Raw genomic sequence first — 22,112 nt, 5'->3', positions numbered from 1 at the left:
TTAGAGTGTCATTACCTTATTAATACCAATTTAACCTTATCCAAAAAAAGTGTAAAAATGCAACAAAGGTAAGAGTCCCTTTAACTCGTTTTAATCGAGTTAACTCAAGTGATGAGTTAACTCGATTAATTATTTTATCTCGCATTAACTCAGGTTTGATTATTTATTGTTTTATTGTGAAAGTCAGGCTTTTATTTTGTGAAAGTCTGTTGCTGACTGCTGCGGAACCGGAAAAAAGAAAATAATTGGCGGATAAAAAACCATGGATAAGGGTACCGAGCTGGCCATTTTCATTTTAAAGTTCTTCCAGACGGCGGAGTCGACAGAACCAAAGTAATTTGTAGCCACTGCCAAGGTGAATTTTCTTATCACCGGAGCCCTTCCAGTCTAAAATATCACCTAAATGCAAAACACACAGTTGATATCAGCAAATCACTCAACGAAACAGCGAACGGAGCGAGGCTTCGGCAGACTACGTTAGACGCAGGGAGGAGTATACATTTTTCATAATGAAGAGGATAACATTAATGCCCTGGCAGTGGCATTGAGCTTTAATTTTGTATTTGCCTTGATAACATTGTTAAGTTGAGATTTACACTGAATATTTTATTTAACTGCTACTGTATTAAATGCTGATGTTAAAAGTGTTTGCACAACAAAGCTTATGGCACTTTTGTTCATATGGCAGAACATTGAAAATAAAATTGCGCTATACACTCCTTTTTAATTAATTATTGGATTTTGCGTATACAAATGCGATTAATCGTGATTAATCAGGGAAATCATGCGATTAATCGTATTAAAACTTTTAATCGTTGCCCAGCCCTAAAAAAAATATAAAAAAGCTCTCCACAAAGCAAGAGTTGTCTACAATTCAAAACTAATAGAAGAGAATAAAAACAACCCCAGGTTTCTCTTCAGCACTGTAGCCAGGCTGACAGAGAGTCACACCTCCACCGAACCCAGTATTCCTCGATCCCTAAATAGCAATATCTTTATGACCTTTTTTAATTATAAAATTCTTACTATTAGAAATAAAATCAACCATCTCCTGCCCTCAATTGGCACTAATACCCTCCCAACAACAGAAATCTCAGAAACGGCTGAGAATCCTTCCCATTATTTAGACAGCTTCTCTCTGATCACCCGTGATCAGTTTACCAAAATAATCTCAGGTTCTAAACCAACAAACTGTATTTTAGATCCTATTCCTACAAAATTACTTAAAGAAATTCTGCCCCTAATAGATAGTTCGTTACTTAACACAATCAATCTGTCATTATCATCAGGTTATGTACCACAGTCTTTTAAAATAGCTGTAATCAAACCCCTACTCAAAAAACCCACCCTAGACCCAGAGGTTTTAGCCAATTACAGGCCAATAACTAATCTCCATTTCCTGTCTAAAATCTTAGAAAAAGTTGTAGCCAATCAGCTGTGTGAGTTTCTCCAGGAAAATAATATACAAGAAGACTTTCAGTCGGGGTTTAGAGCCAATCACAGTACAGAGACAGCCTTGGCAAAAGTCACTAATGACCTTCTAATAGCTTCAGATCAGGGACTTGTGTCTGTCCTCATTCTGTTAGATCTCAGTGCAGCATTCGACACAATTGACCATAAGATTTTATTACAGAGACTAGAACAGTTAATTAACATTAAAAGAACCGCCCTAAACTGGTTTAAATCTTATTTTTCTAATCTCTCCCAATTCGTACAAATTAATGATGAGTCATCTGTGCGCACCAAAGTTAACCATGGTGTTGCACCGATTTTATTCTCATTATATATGCTTCCACTAGGAAACATTATCAGGACACACTCGGTAAATTTTCACTGCTATGCGGATGACACCCAGTTATATTTGTCAATAAAACCTGAACAAAATTATCAATTAACTAAGCTTCGAGCATGTCTCAAGGACATAAAAACCTGGTTGACCTGCAATTTTCTCTTATTAAACTCAAATAAAACAGAGGTTATAATACTTGGTTCCAAACACCTTAGAGAAACATTATCTAATGATATAGCTGCGCTAGACGACAATGCCCTTGCTTCCAATGACACAGTCAGGAACTTGGGAGTGATCTTCGATCCTGATTTATCCTTTTATAGTCACTTAAAATAAATTTCTAGGACCGCCTTTTTCCACTTGCGTAATATCTCAAAAATCAGACATGTCCTTTCGCAAAAAGATGCAGAAAAACTAGTCCACACCTTTGTTACATCGAGACTGGACTATTGTAATTCATTATTATCAGGCTCCAGCAGTAAGTCGTTAAAGACTCTGCAGCTTGTCCAAAATGCCGCAGCACGTTTCCTGCCGAGAACCAAGAAAAGAGAGCACATTTCTCCAGTATTAGCATCGCTACACTGGCTTCCAGTTAAATCTAGAATGGAATTTAAAATTCACCTCCTCACCTTCAAGGCCCTTAATGATATGGAGCCGTTTTACCTTAAAGAGCTGTTAGTATCTTATCAACCAGCTAGAGCAGTGGTTCCCAAACTGTGTGCCGCGGCACACTGGTGTGCCGTGAGGCAAGTCCAAGTGTGCCGTGGGATTTTGTGACAACCATAGCCTACTGCAATATAGTATACAACTATACAAAAATAATTATTTTAATTTACTATATACTACTTTGAATGCACTCATTCCATAATACAGAGGCAAACTCTTTATCTAAAAACTATTTAAAAAATCCTCAAAGAGGATCCCACATTTCGCTGTTCGCGCAGTGGCGCAGGTGAACACAACATTAAAACATAAACAAGAGGGAAAATGGAGCGCTTTCTCGTGCGGAGCAAACCACCAACCACCAGTGCAGAGACTGCCGAGTCCGACAACCCACCGAAAGAAAAGAGGAAAAAAACTGTCAGCCGACAGTATCATGAAAGTTACCTGTCTTATGGCTTCAGTTGGACCGGGGATGTCAACATTCCTCAGCCGGAGTGCGTCCTCTGTCGGGAGAAGTTAGCTAATGCTAATATGGTTCCAAGCAAGCTGAAGAGGCACTTGGAAACCAAACATCCCTTCCACGCTGAGAGAAACCTGGCCTATTTCAAAAGAGCGCAGGATCTGAACCAGAGGCAGCAAGACCGTTTGTTGGATTCCGTGAAAGTGTCTGAAAAGGCAATGGAGGCTAGTTACATGCTAGCGGAGCTTATTGCAAAGCAAAAGAAGCCTCACACAATAGCGGAGACACTCATCCTCCCTGCTTGCAAAATAATTGCAGGTGTCATGCTGGGTCCAGATGCCGCAAATGAGCTATCCAAGGTGCCGGCATCTGATAACACAATCAAAAGAAGAATAGATGACATGTCAGAAGACATTGAACAACATTTAACAGAGAAACTGCAGGCGAGCGGCAGATTTTCTCTTCAAATAGATGAATCGACAGATATAAGTGGGGCTGCCCAGCTCCTGGCAAACGTCAGGTATGTTGACGGTGACTCTATTAAAGAGACTTTTTTCTTCTGTAAAGAAATGGCAAGCCATACAACGGGAGAAGAAATATTCAAGGTAACTGATAACTACTTAAAAGAAAACAATCTGTGCTGGAGTATGTGCGTCAGTCTGTGCACGGATGGTGCGGCGTCCATGACGGGGAGTGAGAGGCTTTATTGCAAAGGTAAAAGCCCAAAATCCACAGATAGTGACCAACCACTGCATCTTGCACCGAGAGGCATTAGTTGCCAAAACCATGCCCCCGGAGTTGACTGAGGTGCTGAATCAGGCTGTGCAGATGGTGAATTACATCAAATCAAGGCCCCTGAAATCTCGCCTTTTCTCCCAGCTGTGCGCTGAGATGGGAGCCGACCACCAAAGCATGATCCTCCACACAGAGGTACGATGGTTGTCTCGGGGGAAAGTCTTATCCCGTTTTTACGAGCTCCGGGAAGAACTTTTGGAATTTTCACGTGAACACGCTGTCCCTCATAAGGACAGGCTCGCGGATGAGAGCTGGTGCGCCAGGCTGGCTTACCTTGCAGACATATTTGGGCATCTCAACGAGTTAAACGCTAAGCTTCAGGGCAGGAATGAAAACATTTATCATCCACAGACAAGATTCGGGGCTTTATGGGCAAACTGACCCTGTGGCGCGAGGCTTTGGAACAGGGCTCCATGAACATGTTCCCGCTGGCATCAGCTGCGCCACAGGCAGCCAGTGAGCGCGCTATATATGCCGAACACCTTCAGACCTTAAAAGAGAGGTTTGAGCGCTATTTTCCACGTGTGGCGGACATCGAGGACAATGACTGGATCCGAGACCCATTCAACCAGGAGTCCGAGTCCTCAACCGAGAAGCTCACTATGAAGGAGAGAGAGGAGAGGGCAGAGCTCCGTGCGGACCGCACGCTGAAACTGAAATTTAGTGAGCTCACACTCGATCAGTTTTGGTTGGTTTGTGCATCAGAATATCCAACCATCTCCCACCACGCTATCGACCAACTTCTTCATTTCCCCACCACCTACCTGTGTGAGTTGGCGTTCTCCACTCTTGTTCACATGAAGAACAAGACCAGGTCACGGCTCTCTGTTGAGCAGGACTTGCGAGTGGCCCTCTCCTCCGTGCCACCAAGGATTAAAAAAATCTGTGCGCCCCGACAGGCACATGTGTCCCACTGATTTGTTAGTAGGCAGAATATTTACAAAAAAAGCCTGATTCTAAATGTTACAGTTATAATTTGTGGGTCAGATTCAGGACCATGCAGCTTTCTCATGGACAGTTCTCTGCTGAATTTCTGTTTCCTTTGCCTCACCTGTCTGGTTGAAATGGGTGTGTTTGATTAAGCCCAATTTGATAAAGTTTAAATATTTTTGTGAAGTATTTTGTTAATAAATATTTCATGAGTAGAATAGTTGTCTTGGTCACATCTTATTTGGCATTAGTAAATAATTATAAACTTAACAGATAAACAGATGATATTAGTGATAACACGTGTTATAAGGCTATTTTGCACAATAGGTGTGCCTTGAAATTTTTATTTGTCCTTTGGTGTGCCTTGGGCACAAAAAGTTTGGGAACCACTGAGCTAGAGCACTCCGCTCCCAGAATTCAGGTTTACTTGTCGTTCCTAAAGTCTCTAAAAGTAGAGTAGGAGCCAGAGCTTTCAGCCATCAAGCCCAACTCCTGTGGAATAATCTTCCACTTTCAATTCGGGAGTCTGACACCATCTGTTTGTTTAAGAGTAGACTGAAAACCTTTCTTTTTGATAAAGCTTATAGTTAGAGCTAATTAGTGCGACAGAACGTAACTTGTTCTGTTTTCTAAAAATAGGAAGCATTTAGTTCAAAAAGGCATAGAGGTATTGATGTCTGATCTACTGAGTGGGCCACATGGTTTTCATCGTACTACCATACAAACCAGTAGCCAGTCAGATTTACCTTGAGCTTCAGTGTACCCTCAAGTTCGGTCTGTATCATTGTATGATTACAAGGCGAAAACCCCTGATGACGCAGAGGGAATTTATGACACATGACACACGGAGCTTCTCTTTCCAGCTTCTCCTTCCTCTTCTCCATCCCTATCCCCCTTCCCCGGAATCCCTTTGCTTTATTGCCCGCAGATCCAGGGCCTCTGTGGCCGTACCATGGATTACGATTTGTGGATAGGACATCAGAGGTCGCAATGCTGGATCCAGTATGGCGAATTCTATATCATGCGGGCTGATCGTAGTAGGGAATGGCGGATCCTTTGTCGCGTTGGCATCGGATGGCGGTGGACCAGGACTGAGGCGGCAGCCCATGACGGATCCTAATAAGCAGCAGTGGACAATGACTGTGGACTAAAGTGGCCTCTGATCGGGATGGTGGATCATGATCCTGCTGGTTGCTGACCATAGACTATGATTGCAGCAGGACTGCTTGACATACCGTATTGAAGTTATCCTTCAAAATGTTTACCCTATCAATGCTGCTAAAAAACTTTAATCTTGATGATGTTTTCCTACATTGTTTTCCATCTATTGCACTTCTGTCCGTCCTGGGAGAAGGATCCCTCACATGTGGCTCTCTCTGAGGTTTCTACGTATTTTTACCCTGTTAACAGGTTTTTTTTGTAGTTTTTCCTTACTGAGGGTTTAGGACAGAGGATGTCACACCATGTTACAGCCCTATGAGACGAATTGTGATTTGTGAATATGGGCTATACAAATAAAATTTGATTGATTGATTGATTGAATCTACCAGAGGTGGAAGGGCTGAACCTTTTGTTGATAATGATGACGTGAAACAACTGGACCTCATCCAACTATCAGATGACTGGTGTCAACACAAGGAAGACTTCTTCTGTGGAACAGAATATATTCGGTGCTATTCTTCAGGATGTGGAGGAGAGAGACTGGATGACAACATCCTTAATTCTTTAATGAGATTTGATGATGATGTCAATAAACCACCTTCAGTTTCTTCTGAGATGACAGACCTACAGAACTTTGTGTTTGATTCTCTATATTCTAAGCTTCAGATTATTACCTTCTACTTTTTTAAGAGGTGGTAGTAACATTTTTAAAACATGATTTACAAATTATTTATCCTGAATTAGTAAATGAGAGAGACTAGTGCCCTGGAGAGAAATGTCGCACTGACAATGGCTCCGCATGCACTACGCAGTTTTATGTTTATTACCGTTTTTCTTGTTTGTTTTCTTGTACACACTACTCTGTCGTTCATACAGTATGATCGACTAGCACTTTTGGAAAGTCGCTTAATACAGAGTTTTTCTCAATTTACCGAAGTGCTTGCTGTGGCTCCCTTGTCCTACCGCCGATCTGTTTACCAATACGCCTAACGGAGGAGAAAGAAGAGACCTGGCTGGATCCTGTGGTGCCTGACTTGGCCGGTTTTTCCATCTACCGGCAAGAAAGAACCTCCGAGTCGGGTAAGAGTAGAGGTAGAGGGGTATGCTTGATGGTCAACTCTCACTGGGGCTCGGATGTTGCTGCGCTTTCAGCACACTGCTCACCAGACCTGGAGCTGCTATCGATAAAAGTCCGCCCCTTTTACCTTCCTCTGGAATTCAGCTCTGTTATAATCAAAGCTGTCAACATTCCACCGCAGGCAGACAAAACTTGCGAGTTAGAGGACCTATACAGAGTTATTAATGGACTTGAGGATGCTCACCCTGAGGCAGTCTCTATTGTTGTTGGTGACTTCAATAGAGCTAATATGAGGAAAGTTCTGCCGAAATATCATCAACATATTAACTTTCCTACCTGGGGTGACCAGATTCTTAACCATTGCTACTCGCAAATACGGAACAGCTACAAACCCCTTTCCCGCTTTTGGGATCCCAATCTACAGACAATGCCTAAAACAGAAAAAAAACAGTTTTGGACAGCTCAACGCTGGAGTGCTGAATCCATTACCACTCTCCAGGACTGCTTTAAAACAAAAGATTGGCAGATGTTCTGTGTTGCAGGGGATAGGGACAGTGACAAATACACAGACACTGTCTCTGCATATATCTCCAAATGCATCAATGATGTCGTCCCTAGGGTCAGTGTCAGAACTTTCCCAAACCAAAAGCCCTGAGTAAATGGTAATGTCTGTGCTAATCTCAGAGCACGGTCCTCTGCCTATAACTCTGGTGACCCAGAGGCTTTGATGAAGTCCAGATGTGACCTATGTGATCAGAGATGGAAAAAGAGACTACAGGGACAAGCTGGAATCCAACTAACTCAGCTCTGACCCCCGACGCTTGTGGGGTGGCCTGTGACACATCACAGGCTATAAAGGGAGAAATATCAGTGATGATCGGCCTGCCGCCTCTCTACCTGATGAGCTCAACACCTTTTATGCATGGTTTGAGGCAACCAACACCCTTCCATCCGCGAGACTGGCCGAGGACCGAGACGATGACTGCACTCTGTCCATCCCCCGCCCTCAGCGATGCGATTGAGGCGCACTGTCAACAGTCCGCTCCAGGTCAGGGGAGCGTGGCGGCGTGAGTGGCCCAGACCTTCGTATTTTTTTCTGTGTGTGGCCCTCGGGATAAAAAGTTTGGAAACCCCTGCCGTAAGGCTTCTGAACTAGCAACACTGACCCACTGAACAGTCGCCATTACCATGTACATTCTGCTCCCCCATTCATACAACTACACTTACTACTTACTTATTACACATATATGCATATTATTTTATTCAATATTACTCAATCCTTCATCCTGTAAACTGCTGCTAGCCCTTCATTTATTCTTGTACTATGTTATATGTTACTAGGTAATATGTTATATGTTACTATGTTATTTGTTATCTTGTATTGCCTGTCTACTGCGTAGATGTGGCCTGCGAGGTCATACGAATTTCAATGCTCTGATCAAGTTATTTGGTGCATGTGACAATAAACTTTGATTTGATGGATCAATTTCAGCAGTCACAACCTTCACAGGTAAGTGTTTACCAATGTGACATAAGAAGTCCTCAATCGTAAACAACTGGAACTGTACAACCTGAAGTTCACCGGGATTAATTGTGACTATAACAAATGTTAACTGCTGTTAACACTAATATGTATTAGAAATACATGATTAAGTATGTGATATTTATGATCAAACTGTACTGATTTTACATTGACTACAGATAACTTGCCTGTTTTTCACATTGACCCTTTTCCTTATAAATCAATGATTGATTTGATTAAAACCAAACGATAAAAGGCCTGTAATTAAATACATATTCCAACAACACGTTCATCAAAGGTTTTTTTAATGATTGTAACACTGCATGTTGCTGCTATGACTTTTTACCAGATGTGCTCCTTAGAATCATTAGTAAAATAGAGTCATCGATTATTGCACATTAATTAATAATACAACAAATAATTAAAAACAGTTGTGGATCAAGGTAAACATAATCTTCACTGTACGAAGATTAATCTTTAGTCCTTAATATTTAGTGAGTATAATTTATAGGCAAAATATAAGAATTGAGAAAGAACAATAAGTCCGAAAGCTGCTCGTACATTTAAAATGTGTGTAGTCACTAAACAGTCTGTAGTTTGACTGTAATGATGGTGATGGAGAAAAGATTTAAACAGTCCAAGAGCCATTTTTCATCAGAGTTAATGTAGCAGCTCACATCTGTTCTGACGTCTCTTTGCGTTCTGAGGTAAGAACACAGCGTTAGAAAATATACGTGAACTTTACCTCGGATGATGAAAGCTAGCCGGTGTAGGTTGGCGTGTTTATACTCCTCGAGTTTGATGTCGGAGGTTAGAGCCAGCTCCTCCCTTTTATCCAAATATGGTAACGTCTGCCTCTATGGAGGACCATACATGACTATTTATAAGTAAATAAATGTATAAATAAATACATAAATAACAAAGGAAATACAGAAATGTCTAAATAAATACTATAATAACAACAGAAATGTCTAAATAAATGTCTGAAATATATTTCCACATTTATTTACTTATTCCCTCATTTCTGTGTGCTTATGCTAATGAGAAAGGCGGGCCTAACCACAGTCTCATGCAGGATTGGTCACAGGAGTGTGATGATCCAGTCCTACTACTTCTGCCTTTCAATGCTGACTGGTGTCCAGTAGCTGTTTGCAGTGTTGAGCTGGTCCACACTTAAAATGAACTAGTTCAAGTTCAGAGGGTTAGTTCAGGTTATTTTTTATTGGGATGATTAAGGTTATGATGATTTGAGCGTCACGTCTCGTGTTCTACTGAGCACAAGGAGAGAGCAGAGAGGAGGAGGAAACAGAAACTCCAGCTCGGTACAAACCACATGCATTCTGCTCTGCCCATGAAGCAACTGATCTAAAAAAATAAATAAATGTGGAAATAGATAAAGAAATAAATGAATACATGTGGACATTAATACAGAAGTAAATCAATCAGTGTGTTAAATTTATTCCAAATTTTATTTATTTCAACATTTAATTGTTCATATGTAAATGAGGTAGGTGGACCCAAACTCAGTCTTGAGCAGGATTGGTCAACTGAACTATACACACACACTCACACACAGGCCCCGGGGCTCCGCCCCTCACAGCGCAGCACAATCGCTGAGAGACAGAAGCATTGACTGAGACTTGAGCTCGTCACCGCGAAGCAGCTGCTCAGTGACTTTGTAGAACATTGGAAACAGTGAAAACACAGAGTTTCTCTGGTCTCATCTGCTCAGAGATCAGCTGCTTCATGGGCAGAGCAGAATGCAGGTGGTTTGTACAGAGCTGGAGTTTCTGTTTCCTCCTCTCTCTGCTCTCTCCTTGTGCTCACTAGATCACGAGACGTGACGCTCAAAGTCAGGATTACTGACACCTTAATCATCCCAATAAAAAATAACCTGAACCAACCCTCTGAACTTGAACTAGTTAATTTTAAGTAACCAATACAGTAAGTTAGCCGATTCTGAAATTTTTTCTCAAGAGACAACGTCCCAAAAATCTGAAATAACTCAGTAAACAGAAAACCTTTCATTTCTGGAGCAAATTTGATAAAAATGTGGCCAAGTTTTGAATATATTTAATATTGAATAAATAACAATTGAAACGCTGATGTATTTGGACCCTCTTTGAAGGCCCAGAAGGTCCGAGGGGTAAACTGATGTTGTGTTTTCTTTCTGTTGAAGTGTCACCAGGAATGAAGATTTACATTGACCCCTTCACATATGAAGACCCCAATGAAGCAGTCAGAGAGTTTGCCAAGGAGATTGACATTTCCTGTGTGAAGATTGAACAAGTGATTGGTGCAGGTAAAGGAAAACAGTGCATGTAAAGGAAATTAATCCAGCCAATTAGGAGCTAGTGCCTAATCTGGAACCAGTTCACTCTGTTTCCATGGAGCAAAAAGTGTCTCTCAGCCAGACAAACTGGTTAAGAGTGGCACCAAATCATTGCTGGTCTAGAAGTAAGAACTTCTTAAATCAGAGGCTGGGGGCAGGATTATAGTGACCAATAAGACCAACCACAACTTTGTTCCAACCACTTGTAATTAAATGTCACTTCACTGCTCTGTGTGCAAAACATGACGTTTGTTGATGTAGAGCTAAATATGTTGTTTGAGTTCTGATCACACTGTGTGTGTGTGTGTGTGTGAGTGAGTGTGTGTGTTTTTGTGTACTTTTCAGGGCAAGAGAAAGAGGGAGAGAACGGAGTAGAGTCAGGGTGGGGGGTGAAAAAAAGAATGAATGCGCACAGCTATGAAGATAGATTTGACTAATTTAAGAAAAGTATATATCATTATGTGTTGTTAATGCAACGTCATTTCAGACAAATCAACGTTTAAACTGTGGCGAGGCTGAGACGTTATTTGAGTCTGTGTTGTTGTGTGTATCAGCATGCGTGCGAGAGACAGAGAGAGAAGAGAGCGAGAGAGCATTCAATTAATAAATATAAGTGCTGTCAAACGATTAAAATATTTAATCATGATTAATCACATTTATGTCATAGTTATCTCAAAATAAATCGCAAATTTGTACCTATTCTAAATAGCCCTTCATTTTGTTTTTTTTCCATAATTTTTTTTTCATTTTAATGCTCTTATCAACATGGAAAAGTGGATTGGCTTGCTTTATGCAAATGTTTTATTTTATTGAAAAACAACATTGCCAAACAGGGCGGTACAAAATAAAATTTTAAAGTGCACATTTCAGGTAAACAAGGACTCAGCCTATAGTGCAGTTAAACCATGGCTTAATATTTTCTTTTTTTCAAGTTTGCTGTGAACATAGCAGTCAGGCCTCTTATTTCAGAAACAATGAACCATAACAGTTAGGTTACCAATAAAAGGTAAGCCTACTACTTCTTTGCTTTCAGCCAGCTACTCAAACAGACAAGCAACAAAATAACAAACAAACAAAATACACAGGCAAGTGTCGGCCTACTTTGAAACAAATTAAACACAGAACTTTGTTGTGCTATTTGAGTCCTCCCCATTTTTGTGGAAAATGTATGAAATAAGAAGTAAACTATTTTGAAATAAATAAAAACATAAAGCTGCAGCCTAATAGCTTAAAAATATATATTTTAGTTGGCGAAATATTAAAACAAAAAGCGAGAGACTGGAGGCGAACACAGATACTGAAACTCGGTTGAAACCAACTGCAGCTTCTGCTCTGATCAAGAAGCTGAGGCGCTGATCTCTGGGCAGCTGAGACCAGAGAAACTCTGTGTTTTCACTGTTTCCATAGTTAAGAAGCAGTCAGTCACTGAGCGGCTGCTTCACGTGAACGAGCTCTGATTTCACAGTGTCTCTCTGAGCGAGCGAGTAGGGGCCGGGGGCGGGCGGAGCCCCCAGACCGGTGCGCTATCTGGGAGCACAGGCACACACACACAGACACACACACTCGCCCGCTCCTGGTACTTCATGACGGCCTGATACGATGATGTTTTAAAAAATTATTGTGACTTAGTCAACCACCAACATGCAAAAGTGTGAGAGTTGGCAGCTCTGCGTTAATCTCCTGAGAAAAAAATGGACGTTGTTAAAATGGTTGTGCGTTAACGTTGTTAATAACGCATTTAACTGACAGCACTACTTTAAACTGAATTTAACTTGATGAAGTGACTTTCAAGCCTGAAACCCACTAAATCATTAAACAAACTTTACACTGAATCCTCTTGTCTTCCTATCAGGAGAGTTTGGGGAAGTGTGTAGTGGAAACCTTCGTCAGCCTGGGAAGAGAGAGATCCTTGTGGCTATTAAGACACTGAAGGCAGGCTACACTGAACGCCAGAGGCGGGACTTTCTAAGTGAGGCATCAATCATGGGCCAATTTGACCATCCCAACATAATCCATCTAGAGGGGGTTGTGACCAAGAGCAGCCATGTGATGATCATAACTGAGTTCATGGAGAATGGATCCCTTGACTCCTTCCTCAGGGTAAGGAAGCCATACTGATTAAAGACAAAATTATCTTATAGGCACTGATGGCCGTCTACTCATCCATTGCACTTTTTCCATAAGAGAGAGATTATTTTGTGTATGTGTGATATGTCGTATGCCCTGCTAATGGCAATGTCATTGAAGATCATTGGACATGAGGGTTATACTTTGATTGCTACATATTGCAGTTCCAATAAGTGCTGAATAATTAAACTACTAGCATTAGTTTATTCAGTGAGATCATGTTGGTCATCATCTGGCAGAACTTTTTGTTGTTTGGAATCCAGGCGAGGGGTGAATTCAGCAATCAGCAGGTTGGACTGCCAAAACTAAACTGTGATTGACTTTGACTTAAACACCACACTCTCTAAACATTCATTGTTAATGAGGACAAGGTGGCACCTGTTACCTTAGGACATTTTAAATGGTAAATGGTTTGTTTATATAGCACTTTTTTAGTCTTGATGACCACTCAAAGTGGTGTACAGTACATTTTTCCATTCAGCCATTTACACACACATTCATACAGTGCATCTGTTTGCAGCACTTTTTTTCTGCCTAACCAACACTTAGTTGTATCAAGCAGTACTGGCCTGATAGTTTCAAGGAGCTCACATCTCAAACAAGTTTTAAGTGGTTAATATTTAGTGCATTTGTTACTCAATATACAATAGTGAGTAATGTTTATTCATTTGCATTATTCATTTCAACACTAAGTAAACGCTTTTTTCTTCAAGCAAAATGACGGGCAGTTCACAGTGATCCAGCTGGTGGGAATGCTGCGTGGTATAGCCGCTGGCATGAAGTACCTGTGTGACATGAACTATGTCCATCGTGATCTAGCAGCCCGGAACATCCTGGTCAACAGCAACCTAGTGTGCAAAGTATCTGATTTTGGTTTGTCACGCTTTCTTGAGGATGATACTTCAGACCCCACATACACCAGCGCTCTGGTAAGTCTTCATCAGTAGATAAAATAAGGTTTGGTGATGACCCTGTATCTATTGATGACATTAGGTTTATAATTTCATTTTCAGACTAGTTGAAAGGTGTCATGTCCATTTAGCTGTGTCAGTGGATGTGGAATATGGTATTAATCCATCTATAGGCATTTGAAACCCATGTTCACCTGTTCCCCGGCCTGCTTTAATAGTAATGGAACATGATATAAATGTAGTGTATTGGCAGCGATTTGGAAGCTTGGCACGGCAACTTGGAACCTAAGCTGTAGTTAGCCAGGCCCCTTTAGCCGCCGCATAGCCAACTAGTTTATCCCCCACTATCAGTGCCTCAGCATCTTCCGAGCAGCCGGGAACCCAGGGCAGCTGTGAGACTGTCCAGAGGGGGCATTGTGCTAAGTCAAAGCCCATGATGAAGGAAGCAACAATTCAATGTTGTCTTTGGCGACACAGTTTAAAAAACACAAAGTTAGCATCAGCAGTGACTATAGTCCATTGCATTCCAGTGGCCAGAGTAGGCGACATCGAATCCAAACTGAAGCTGATGGCTAATGCGTAAAGTTAGTATGGTAACATTGTAGTTAACATCAGCAGCAATAAATGTGTGTGCATTTGCTGTAGGAGGAGTTTGTTAAAATACAATGTCTGGAAGTGGCAAAAACATTACAACTCAATTCAAACTGACTGACTTCCATTTAGGTTTAACTAATAACCCCATAAGACTTTGTTGTAAGTTTGCTTGTTACACATAAGTTTACCAATTTTTGTGACTCTAGGCAATGCGTGCCACAGGGGATGCTTTGTTGAAATCTTATAGGGAGTGCTATTGAGTTCATCACTTTTCAGTGATGAACTCTTTTCAGTGATGAACTCTTATGAAGCAATTTGAGTTTGGGGGAAGTGTGAGCATGAACTGTCTATTTAGAACATCAACCAACTTTCTATGTCATGACGAAACATTTTGAGGCCATGCTACAGATCAAAACAAAAACTTTAAGGACACTTCCTCGTAGACATTGTTAGGTTGCACTGAGCGATTTTGAAATGATCTCACAAATTCTATAGAAGGACTTTGTTAAAATACAACACTGTCTGTTGACCTCCACACTTGCTTATCCCAGGGGGGAAAGATTCCCATTCGGTGGACAGCACCAGAGGCTATCCAGTACAGAAAGTTCACCTCTTCCAGTGATTGTTGGAGCTATGGAATCGTCATGTGGGAAGTGATGTCATATGGAGAGAGGCCCTACTGGGACATGAGCAATCAAGATGTGAGTGAAGCCCTTTAGAACAAGCAGTATTTATATTCTAGTACATATAACTGAACTGTCATAGAATGATGATAAGCCTGTCTCCTTAATGATTTGTTGATGCCAATGACTTTAATAATTGAATAATTGTAATGGAATTTTAATTAATTTATTGTTTTTATTTATACATTAATTGACTTCCTTTGTAAAATTATTGATTTATCGAAATTGAATTAAAATTTAAATTAATTTAGATAAAAAAATTGATTAAATCTTATAAATAGGTGAAAATTCTTGTTTGATTCTTAATTGAAAACGAAAACAAATTAAATAATTAAAATTAAATAATAGATATTCAAGGTTACTTTAATTATCAATATTGAAAAAACAGCCCATCATTATGTAAAATACTATTTTGTGCAGATGTATCAGATGAGAATACCGAATCTTTTGATTATGTCCAGTACAGAGATCCCAGCTGAGAACAAATACTACACAAGCAATTGGGAAACATAGTCCTGTCATTATAAAGTTTTCTCTGAAACAGCTCCAACCATTGCATTTACATTTTTATCAAGTTATTATACTTATTTTATGAGACAGTCTTCTTGCTCCTGTACATTGTAAATTGTAGCACAGCTGTAACATTTTGGTGAACAAAACCAAGTGGCTCTTGAAAGCAGAGCTGACTAGCTAGCATAAAGAGATAGTTCACCAAGAAATGAAAATTCACTCATTATCTACAAACCTCTATGCCGATTGGGGGTTGGGTGAAGTGTTTGAATTACCAAAACACTTATGCAGTTTCAGGGTTAATGTAATGTACTGAGAGGTGTTGGATTAAAATGCTCGACTCGGAGACAGAGATGATAATGAATCACTTTTACTGGAAGATTATGGTACACGGAGTGGCAGTCCAGTAACAACAGAATTCCGATAAGAGTCAGGCAGTAGCAGGGGTTGGTGAAGATCCAGTCCAGGGTCGGTACACGGGTAGACAATAGTAGAACAGGCAGAGGCACAGACAGGGAAGAAGCAAAAGCGCAGTCGTTAACACGGTCCGGGGTCGGAATCACTGGAAGCTTACTAATCATGGGAATCGCTGGAACGCTTGAGACACAGGGGAAACAAAGAACTGGCAAAGCGACACAGGAACACACAGACTAAATACACTAGGTGATGAGGAACAGGTGCAAACAATCGGGGAGGAGCAGATAATCAACCAGGTGGAGCACACACAAGGGAGGGAGTGAGGAGTCTGAAACGAGAGGAGAGGCGAGTAAACAATAACAACACAGAACAGAAGAATAAACGATAAATATCAGGCCAACTTAACCTTAATAATCAGGACTGGACATAACAGTTAAACAGTGTAACTTATTGGTGACCTAACTTCAGACGTAATAAAACAACAGAGTAAACATAACATGCATCCATAATGCTCCTGTGGTGTCACCCAGGAGTCCGCAAGCCCTGATCTTCATATTCGACTCGAAACAAGGTCATTTGCACTGTGTTCTAAGTAGGGTTTCAAAATTCCGGGAATATTCAAAGTTGGAAACTTTCCATGGGAATTAACGGGAATAAACGGGAATTAACGGGAATAAACTGGAAATGTTGTGGGTAATTTACACTAACTGTATTTACCTTGTCATATACAGACATAAATATAAACATTTTGTTTAGTCATAGGCTGGTTTGAGCCCTGAGGAAACTTTGGGCCCTTGACTATTCATTATCTATGAACTGTAATTTATCTATCTATCTATCTGGCTATCTATTTATTTATGCATGCATGTATATATGCATGTATGTAATGTATGTATTTACTGACTTCCATAAGTAACCTGGATTGCCTGAATCCAGAAACATTTTTGGATCCGGTACTTATGTTTATCGCGTCCACACGAAGCCCTGTCACGAAAACACGGAAACGCTGGAGTGGTTGAAATCACTGTAAAAACGTCATGGAGCATGCGCTTAAAGTGAAAGAAGACTAAAGTCTAGATCCTACTAGCAATCTTCCCATCACGACTTCTCTACCACCTGTAATCACTGTTACCATGGCAATCAAACAGGACTAGTTAGAATCAAGCACTTCGTCATAACCCTCGTTTGTATTAAGTTACCGTTTTCAAACTTCCGTCTATAATAAAAAAAAATTCACGTCAGATTTGCCGGTTTTGAACAATGGTCCGATGAAAATAGATTAGACAGTGATAGAAGGAAGTGATGCAGCATAACAAGCGGAGAAAGCAGAATCGCGGGCTGACCGGCGCTGAGAAATGCACGTCCCGTGAGAACAGCCAGGCGCCTGCGCGCTGGAGAACTGCGCGGCGCGGCGCATCGGCGTCCGGACAAAGATCAGTCTTGTACAACCAGGGGAAGTATTTCCCCTCTGAAAGCCAAGCTGGGTCAGAACCTGTCATCCGGTGGTGACTGAGCAGATTCTTGGGGCAGGGCGTGCAACACGTGGACTCTTCTCTGAACTCGGACCCGGAGCAGGAGAGCTCCTCCGGCTGCTACTCGCAGGAGAGTGGCTGTTACCATCTTCCACCTGGGTGGTTCATGCGACATGTTTTCAGATGGATGCTCTCTGTCCGCTGGTGGGAGGTAGCTCACCTGTGTGTGCGGGCACATGTCTGTGTGCGCGCGCATCTGGATGGAACTTCGCCGTGAGCGATACAGAGAGCAGAGGAGAAATCCAAACGCGCGACCATGTCGAGACAGAAATGCAAGCTATAGACCTGTTTAATAGGAAATGTAACCTTAAAATGATTTATGTAGAGATCTGGCCCTATATCAAAAAATACAAAATAATTAACTTGACTTTCCAGGGGGGGCCGGGAGGTGCCGTTGCGCAGCGCCCCCCCAATATAATTGTAGGGGAAACACTGGAGACACCATTGGTACTGTCATCTTTAACATTGAACACACACAACAGCATAACAAGTGGCCTTGGTAAACTGAACTGACATTCAAATCTGTCATGTTAAAGTGCAAAAACTTAAAGTGCAAACAAACATGAAAATGAAAACAGGTAGATCTCAGCTACTTCAAAGGTCCCACCGTATGCCCATTTTACCACAATTGATATGGTTCCTTGGGGTCTTAATGAAATGTCTGAAACATATTTTGGTCAAAATACCACAAGGATCATTTAAAACAGCACCCTTTTTACCCTGTCTAAAACAGCCCTCCTCAGATTGACCTGTTTTGAGTGCTGGAGACGAAGATACAATCTTGCAACCATATCGTTTTGAACCAGAGTCAGGTGGACCTAAGCCTGGCTGCAAGAGCCCCAGCTCCCCAGCTGGGCAGTGGGGGCTGGAGCAGTTAGCTCCAGCTCCCACTGCCCATAGCCCACTGCCCATAGCTCCGGTTAACAGCCCGGTTAGCGCCGCGCAGGCGAACATGCGCACACACACACACACACACACACACACACAGTTGGAGGAAGATAAAAAAGTGCACATGAGAGGACGGATGGAGTGGAGTTGCCTGTATGGTTCAAGTAGCTTCTCCAACTTCTCCAGTTCAGCCAGCTCCGGTGAAATCAACATTGAGATGTTCGTCTTGTGCTGAGCCAGGGTGGCAGACGGGACTTATCTTTTGACGGGCTGTGTTTGAAGTGCGTCGAGGAATTCCTTCGCACCGCTGTATAACGCAACTTTTTTACTTCCAACGCAAAATACCTAGTTTTCCATACCTTGTCAATAAAATGAGCTGTGACACCCAGGTAATTGTCATTGCTGAGTGCTGACTGACGTCCAGTGGTCACCGGTGAGGGCGACGCTGGCAGCTTGCTCGAGGAGCTGAATTTTCTTCCGCACACAGAAAGTAAACAAAGTTGCGTTAACTGCGTTAAAATATTTTATCGCATTAATCTCGGGCACAATAATCTCATAGATTAACGCGTTAGTTTTGACAGCCCTAAAAAAAACACTAATGCAATGCCAGAGATTTAAATAGTTAGCCAAACAATTGGAATCGTCTGTAAACATATTTTACAATTGATGGATATATTAAATGGAAATAGGCTAGAATCTAGCCGCTAGATGAACAGATGAACAATCTCCAACCAGCATGCTAATATATTTTCCCCAGTAATATCATCGAAACTTACCTGACTTGTCCTGCACACTACAGCAGGCCTCAATAGCCCTGCTGTAGTGTGCAGGATGCTGGGAGTTATCTGTGCATGTGATGGAAGAATGCACAGTGGAGGGTTGAAATTCAACGTGCAGCGTGTGCTGCATTCCATACATCTTTAAAATAGAGTTTTGACTGATGTTTAATTTGCGTATTTTTTTTTTCCTTAAAATTCCCGAGCTAAACTTCCCATGGAAAGTTTCCAGAAAGTTTCCGGAAATTTACCGGAAACTTTCCGCCCCTTTGCAACCCTAGTTCTAAGCCTAAAAGACCAACAGAAGTTGCTAAGCTACTAGTGTTTTGTGGACTTAAACACATCAACCACCTCCTATTGGCATTGGGGTGATTAGTTAGTTGAGTTGTCTTTCATTTTTGGATGAACTATCCCTTTAATGACTACATCATGTAGTCTTTATGTGCTTTATATAATGTTTTTTTTAATTCATCAAGCTTATGTTTCCTATAGTATATTTCTGCACCGAAACAGGTTCTTGTATGTTCCAGTCATATTCTCTGATATTCACAATTACTATTCATAAATTGTTGTAGGTTATCAATGCAATAGAGCAGGACTACAGGTTACCCCCCCCTATGGATTGTCCCAGTGCACTGCATCAGTTGATGCTGGACTGCTGGCAGAAAGACCGGAACAACCGACCTAAATTCAGCCAAATTGTCAGCACCTTGGACAAGATGATCCGCAACCCCAACAGCCTCAAGGCCATGACACCACTGTCATCAAGGTAAAGCAGTAAGGACCTTCATCGCTCACACTGGGAATAGCTTTCACAAATCAACCTTCTCACGGTTGTGCTATGTTCTTGTTTTGTCATTTTTCTGTCTTCCAGTGTTCACTTACCTCTGCTTGATCGCAATACTCCAGACTTCTCGTCTTTCAGTACAGTGGATGAGTGGCTGGACGCCATTAAGATGGGCCAGTACAAGGAGAATTTTGTCAACGAAGGATTCACCAGCTTTGATTTGGTCTCTCAAATGACCACAGAGTAAGTTAGATAAGTTTGAATAGTTAGCTACCTAATGCAAATGCAAGAGGTCAAAGAGCATATATAGACCTGATATTAACATCCATCCTGAGAGGTCCGATCACAAGAGGTTAGCTCTAAATTTGTCTGTTAACACTTTTCTTTACAATGCATCCTAAATGTGTCCCCTGTGACCATTTGTGCTCAAATATCAATTCTCTATGTGCAAATTAACTTGTACACCATTTTTGTGCATGAAGACAAATCTGCATACCATGGGGGGATCTACTCAGTAGCTAAATTGAGTTTGCATTATAACAGATTGCACCTTTAGGTGGTGGGCGTTTTGCGAGTCATCTACTAAAAATAATTGCGCAAATGATAACAGGTGCAAACATGGTAGAGGCAGTAGTATTTAAATGTGTGTTTTTCGTGTTTTTTGCATCTACTCACGCTTATATGCTTAAAGAGTGTTGCCACATGTGCCCCAGGCCACCTCCAAATGTGGCCTAAGTGTTGTGATCTAAAGTCACAATGAAGACACATTTGGGTGCGTTCACGTCTGTACTTAAAGCTGTCAACCTGTGATCGGATCACTAAGAATGGATGTTAATAGCAGGTCTGAACAGGTCCTTAAGTCATAGAACATTTAAACACATCACAGCAAACTCCTAGTGAATCAGCAGTAAGAGTGTCTTTATCTTTAATAATATGTTTCTGAGTGAAATTATTGAATACGTCTTCAATATTTTTGGATTTTAATAATTTACCCACACACAATAACTCATTTCAAATGAATTGAAAGGAAGGAAGATACATGTTTTTAAATTATGTATATTCACCGTATGCTAATTTCTTTAAATAATTTTGGTGTGTTTGAGACATCTGTGTTTGTTGCTCAATACTGACACCATTTTAGGTGCAAATACTAACAGCAACTGTAAGTCAAAATAGTTTGCATAGGGTCCAGACTTAATTATGTAATACTCAGGATAGTACGTATAATCCATGGCAGAATGGGATATCTAAGTTATTATTATTATTATTAATGCAATGGTTACCTGTCCAGGGTGCATCCCACCTATCACCCAAAGTCAGCTGGGAATGGCTCCAGCTCCCACCCAGGAAGGATAAGCATAGGTGACGGACGGTAAATGGTCTGTATTTAAATAGCGCTGTAGTCTTGATGACTACTCAAAGTACTTTCCAGTACAGGCAGGTTATTGCCATTCACCCATTCAGACACACAATAGTTACAGCCACAGTGATAGGGTAGTCTATTAGAAGCATGAGATGCTGCTCTATGCTTCCTTTTTGCTCACACAATAATATAAAAAAAGCCATTTTTTTAAAATTACCATTTAGACAGGTATTATGCTGTTTTATAATGAGCTGGAACTTGCAAATGTTTTCTCTTCAGGGACATCATCAGAGTGGGAGTGACATTAGCTGGGCACCAGAAAAAGATCCTCAACAGCATCCAGTCCATGAGGGCCCAGATGAACCAGATCACTTCTGTAGAAGTGTGACTCCACATACTGATGGCTCTGTTTACTGTGACATAACCATCACCCACCAACACTGCATTTTCCTGCAACCTCTGAGGAGGGCTGATGACCGGCACACAGTCTGTGGCTTCAATGAAACCTCACCTTCACCCTTGCTCACTCCAAACTCTCAACAGAAGGTTCCTCAGTCTGCAGCACAGCACAGCACAGATGCTCAGTAGTTTTCTTTTAGCTGTTAGATGTTGAGGTAACAGTCATTTCGGGGGTTTGATTTTGTAGTTCACCATAACCACAGCCATCCAGATCCAGTCTTCAAACTACTCCGTTTAATGGGACACCTTTATTCTGTTTCATGGTAACACAGCACACTTGGATTCACTACAACCATCAAACTCAGTGGTAAATCAGTTTGTAAAATTGGCCCTGC

General features: G+C 41.3%; 1 protein-coding gene across 5 annotated transcripts in view; it reads left to right on the top strand.

Moving 5' to 3' along the window:
* ephb2a (eph receptor B2a) overlaps positions 1-21,706 on the top strand; it is a 67,465-nt gene extending 45,759 nt beyond the window's left edge. For 3 of the 5 annotated variants that reach the window (XM_061075364.1, XM_061075363.1, XM_061075362.1), the window contains 7 exons: positions 10,578-10,700; positions 12,583-12,830; positions 13,571-13,786; positions 14,914-15,063; positions 19,744-19,937; positions 20,043-20,198; positions 21,598-21,706. In XM_061075364.1, coding sequence (XP_060931347.1) covers positions 10,578-10,700; positions 12,583-12,830; positions 13,571-13,786; positions 14,914-15,063; positions 19,744-19,937; positions 20,043-20,198; positions 21,598-21,706 — 1,196 coding nt within the window. Of the gene's footprint in view, positions 1-4,578; positions 4,628-7,934; positions 7,975-10,542; positions 10,701-12,582; positions 12,831-13,570; positions 13,787-14,913; positions 15,064-19,743; positions 19,938-20,042; positions 20,199-21,597 lie in introns of all 5 variants that reach the window. The other 2 variants (XM_061075360.1, XM_061075361.1) reach the window with 2 other exon arrangements.
* Positions 21,707-22,112: the final 406 nt, after the last annotated feature.

The sequence above is a fragment of the Limanda limanda genome, chromosome 7 (assembly GCF_963576545.1).
Source record: "Limanda limanda chromosome 7, fLimLim1.1, whole genome shotgun sequence".
Classification (NCBI taxonomy): domain Eukaryota; kingdom Metazoa; phylum Chordata; class Actinopteri; order Pleuronectiformes; family Pleuronectidae; genus Limanda; species Limanda limanda.
This window is presented reverse-complemented; position numbering and strand designations above follow the sequence as displayed.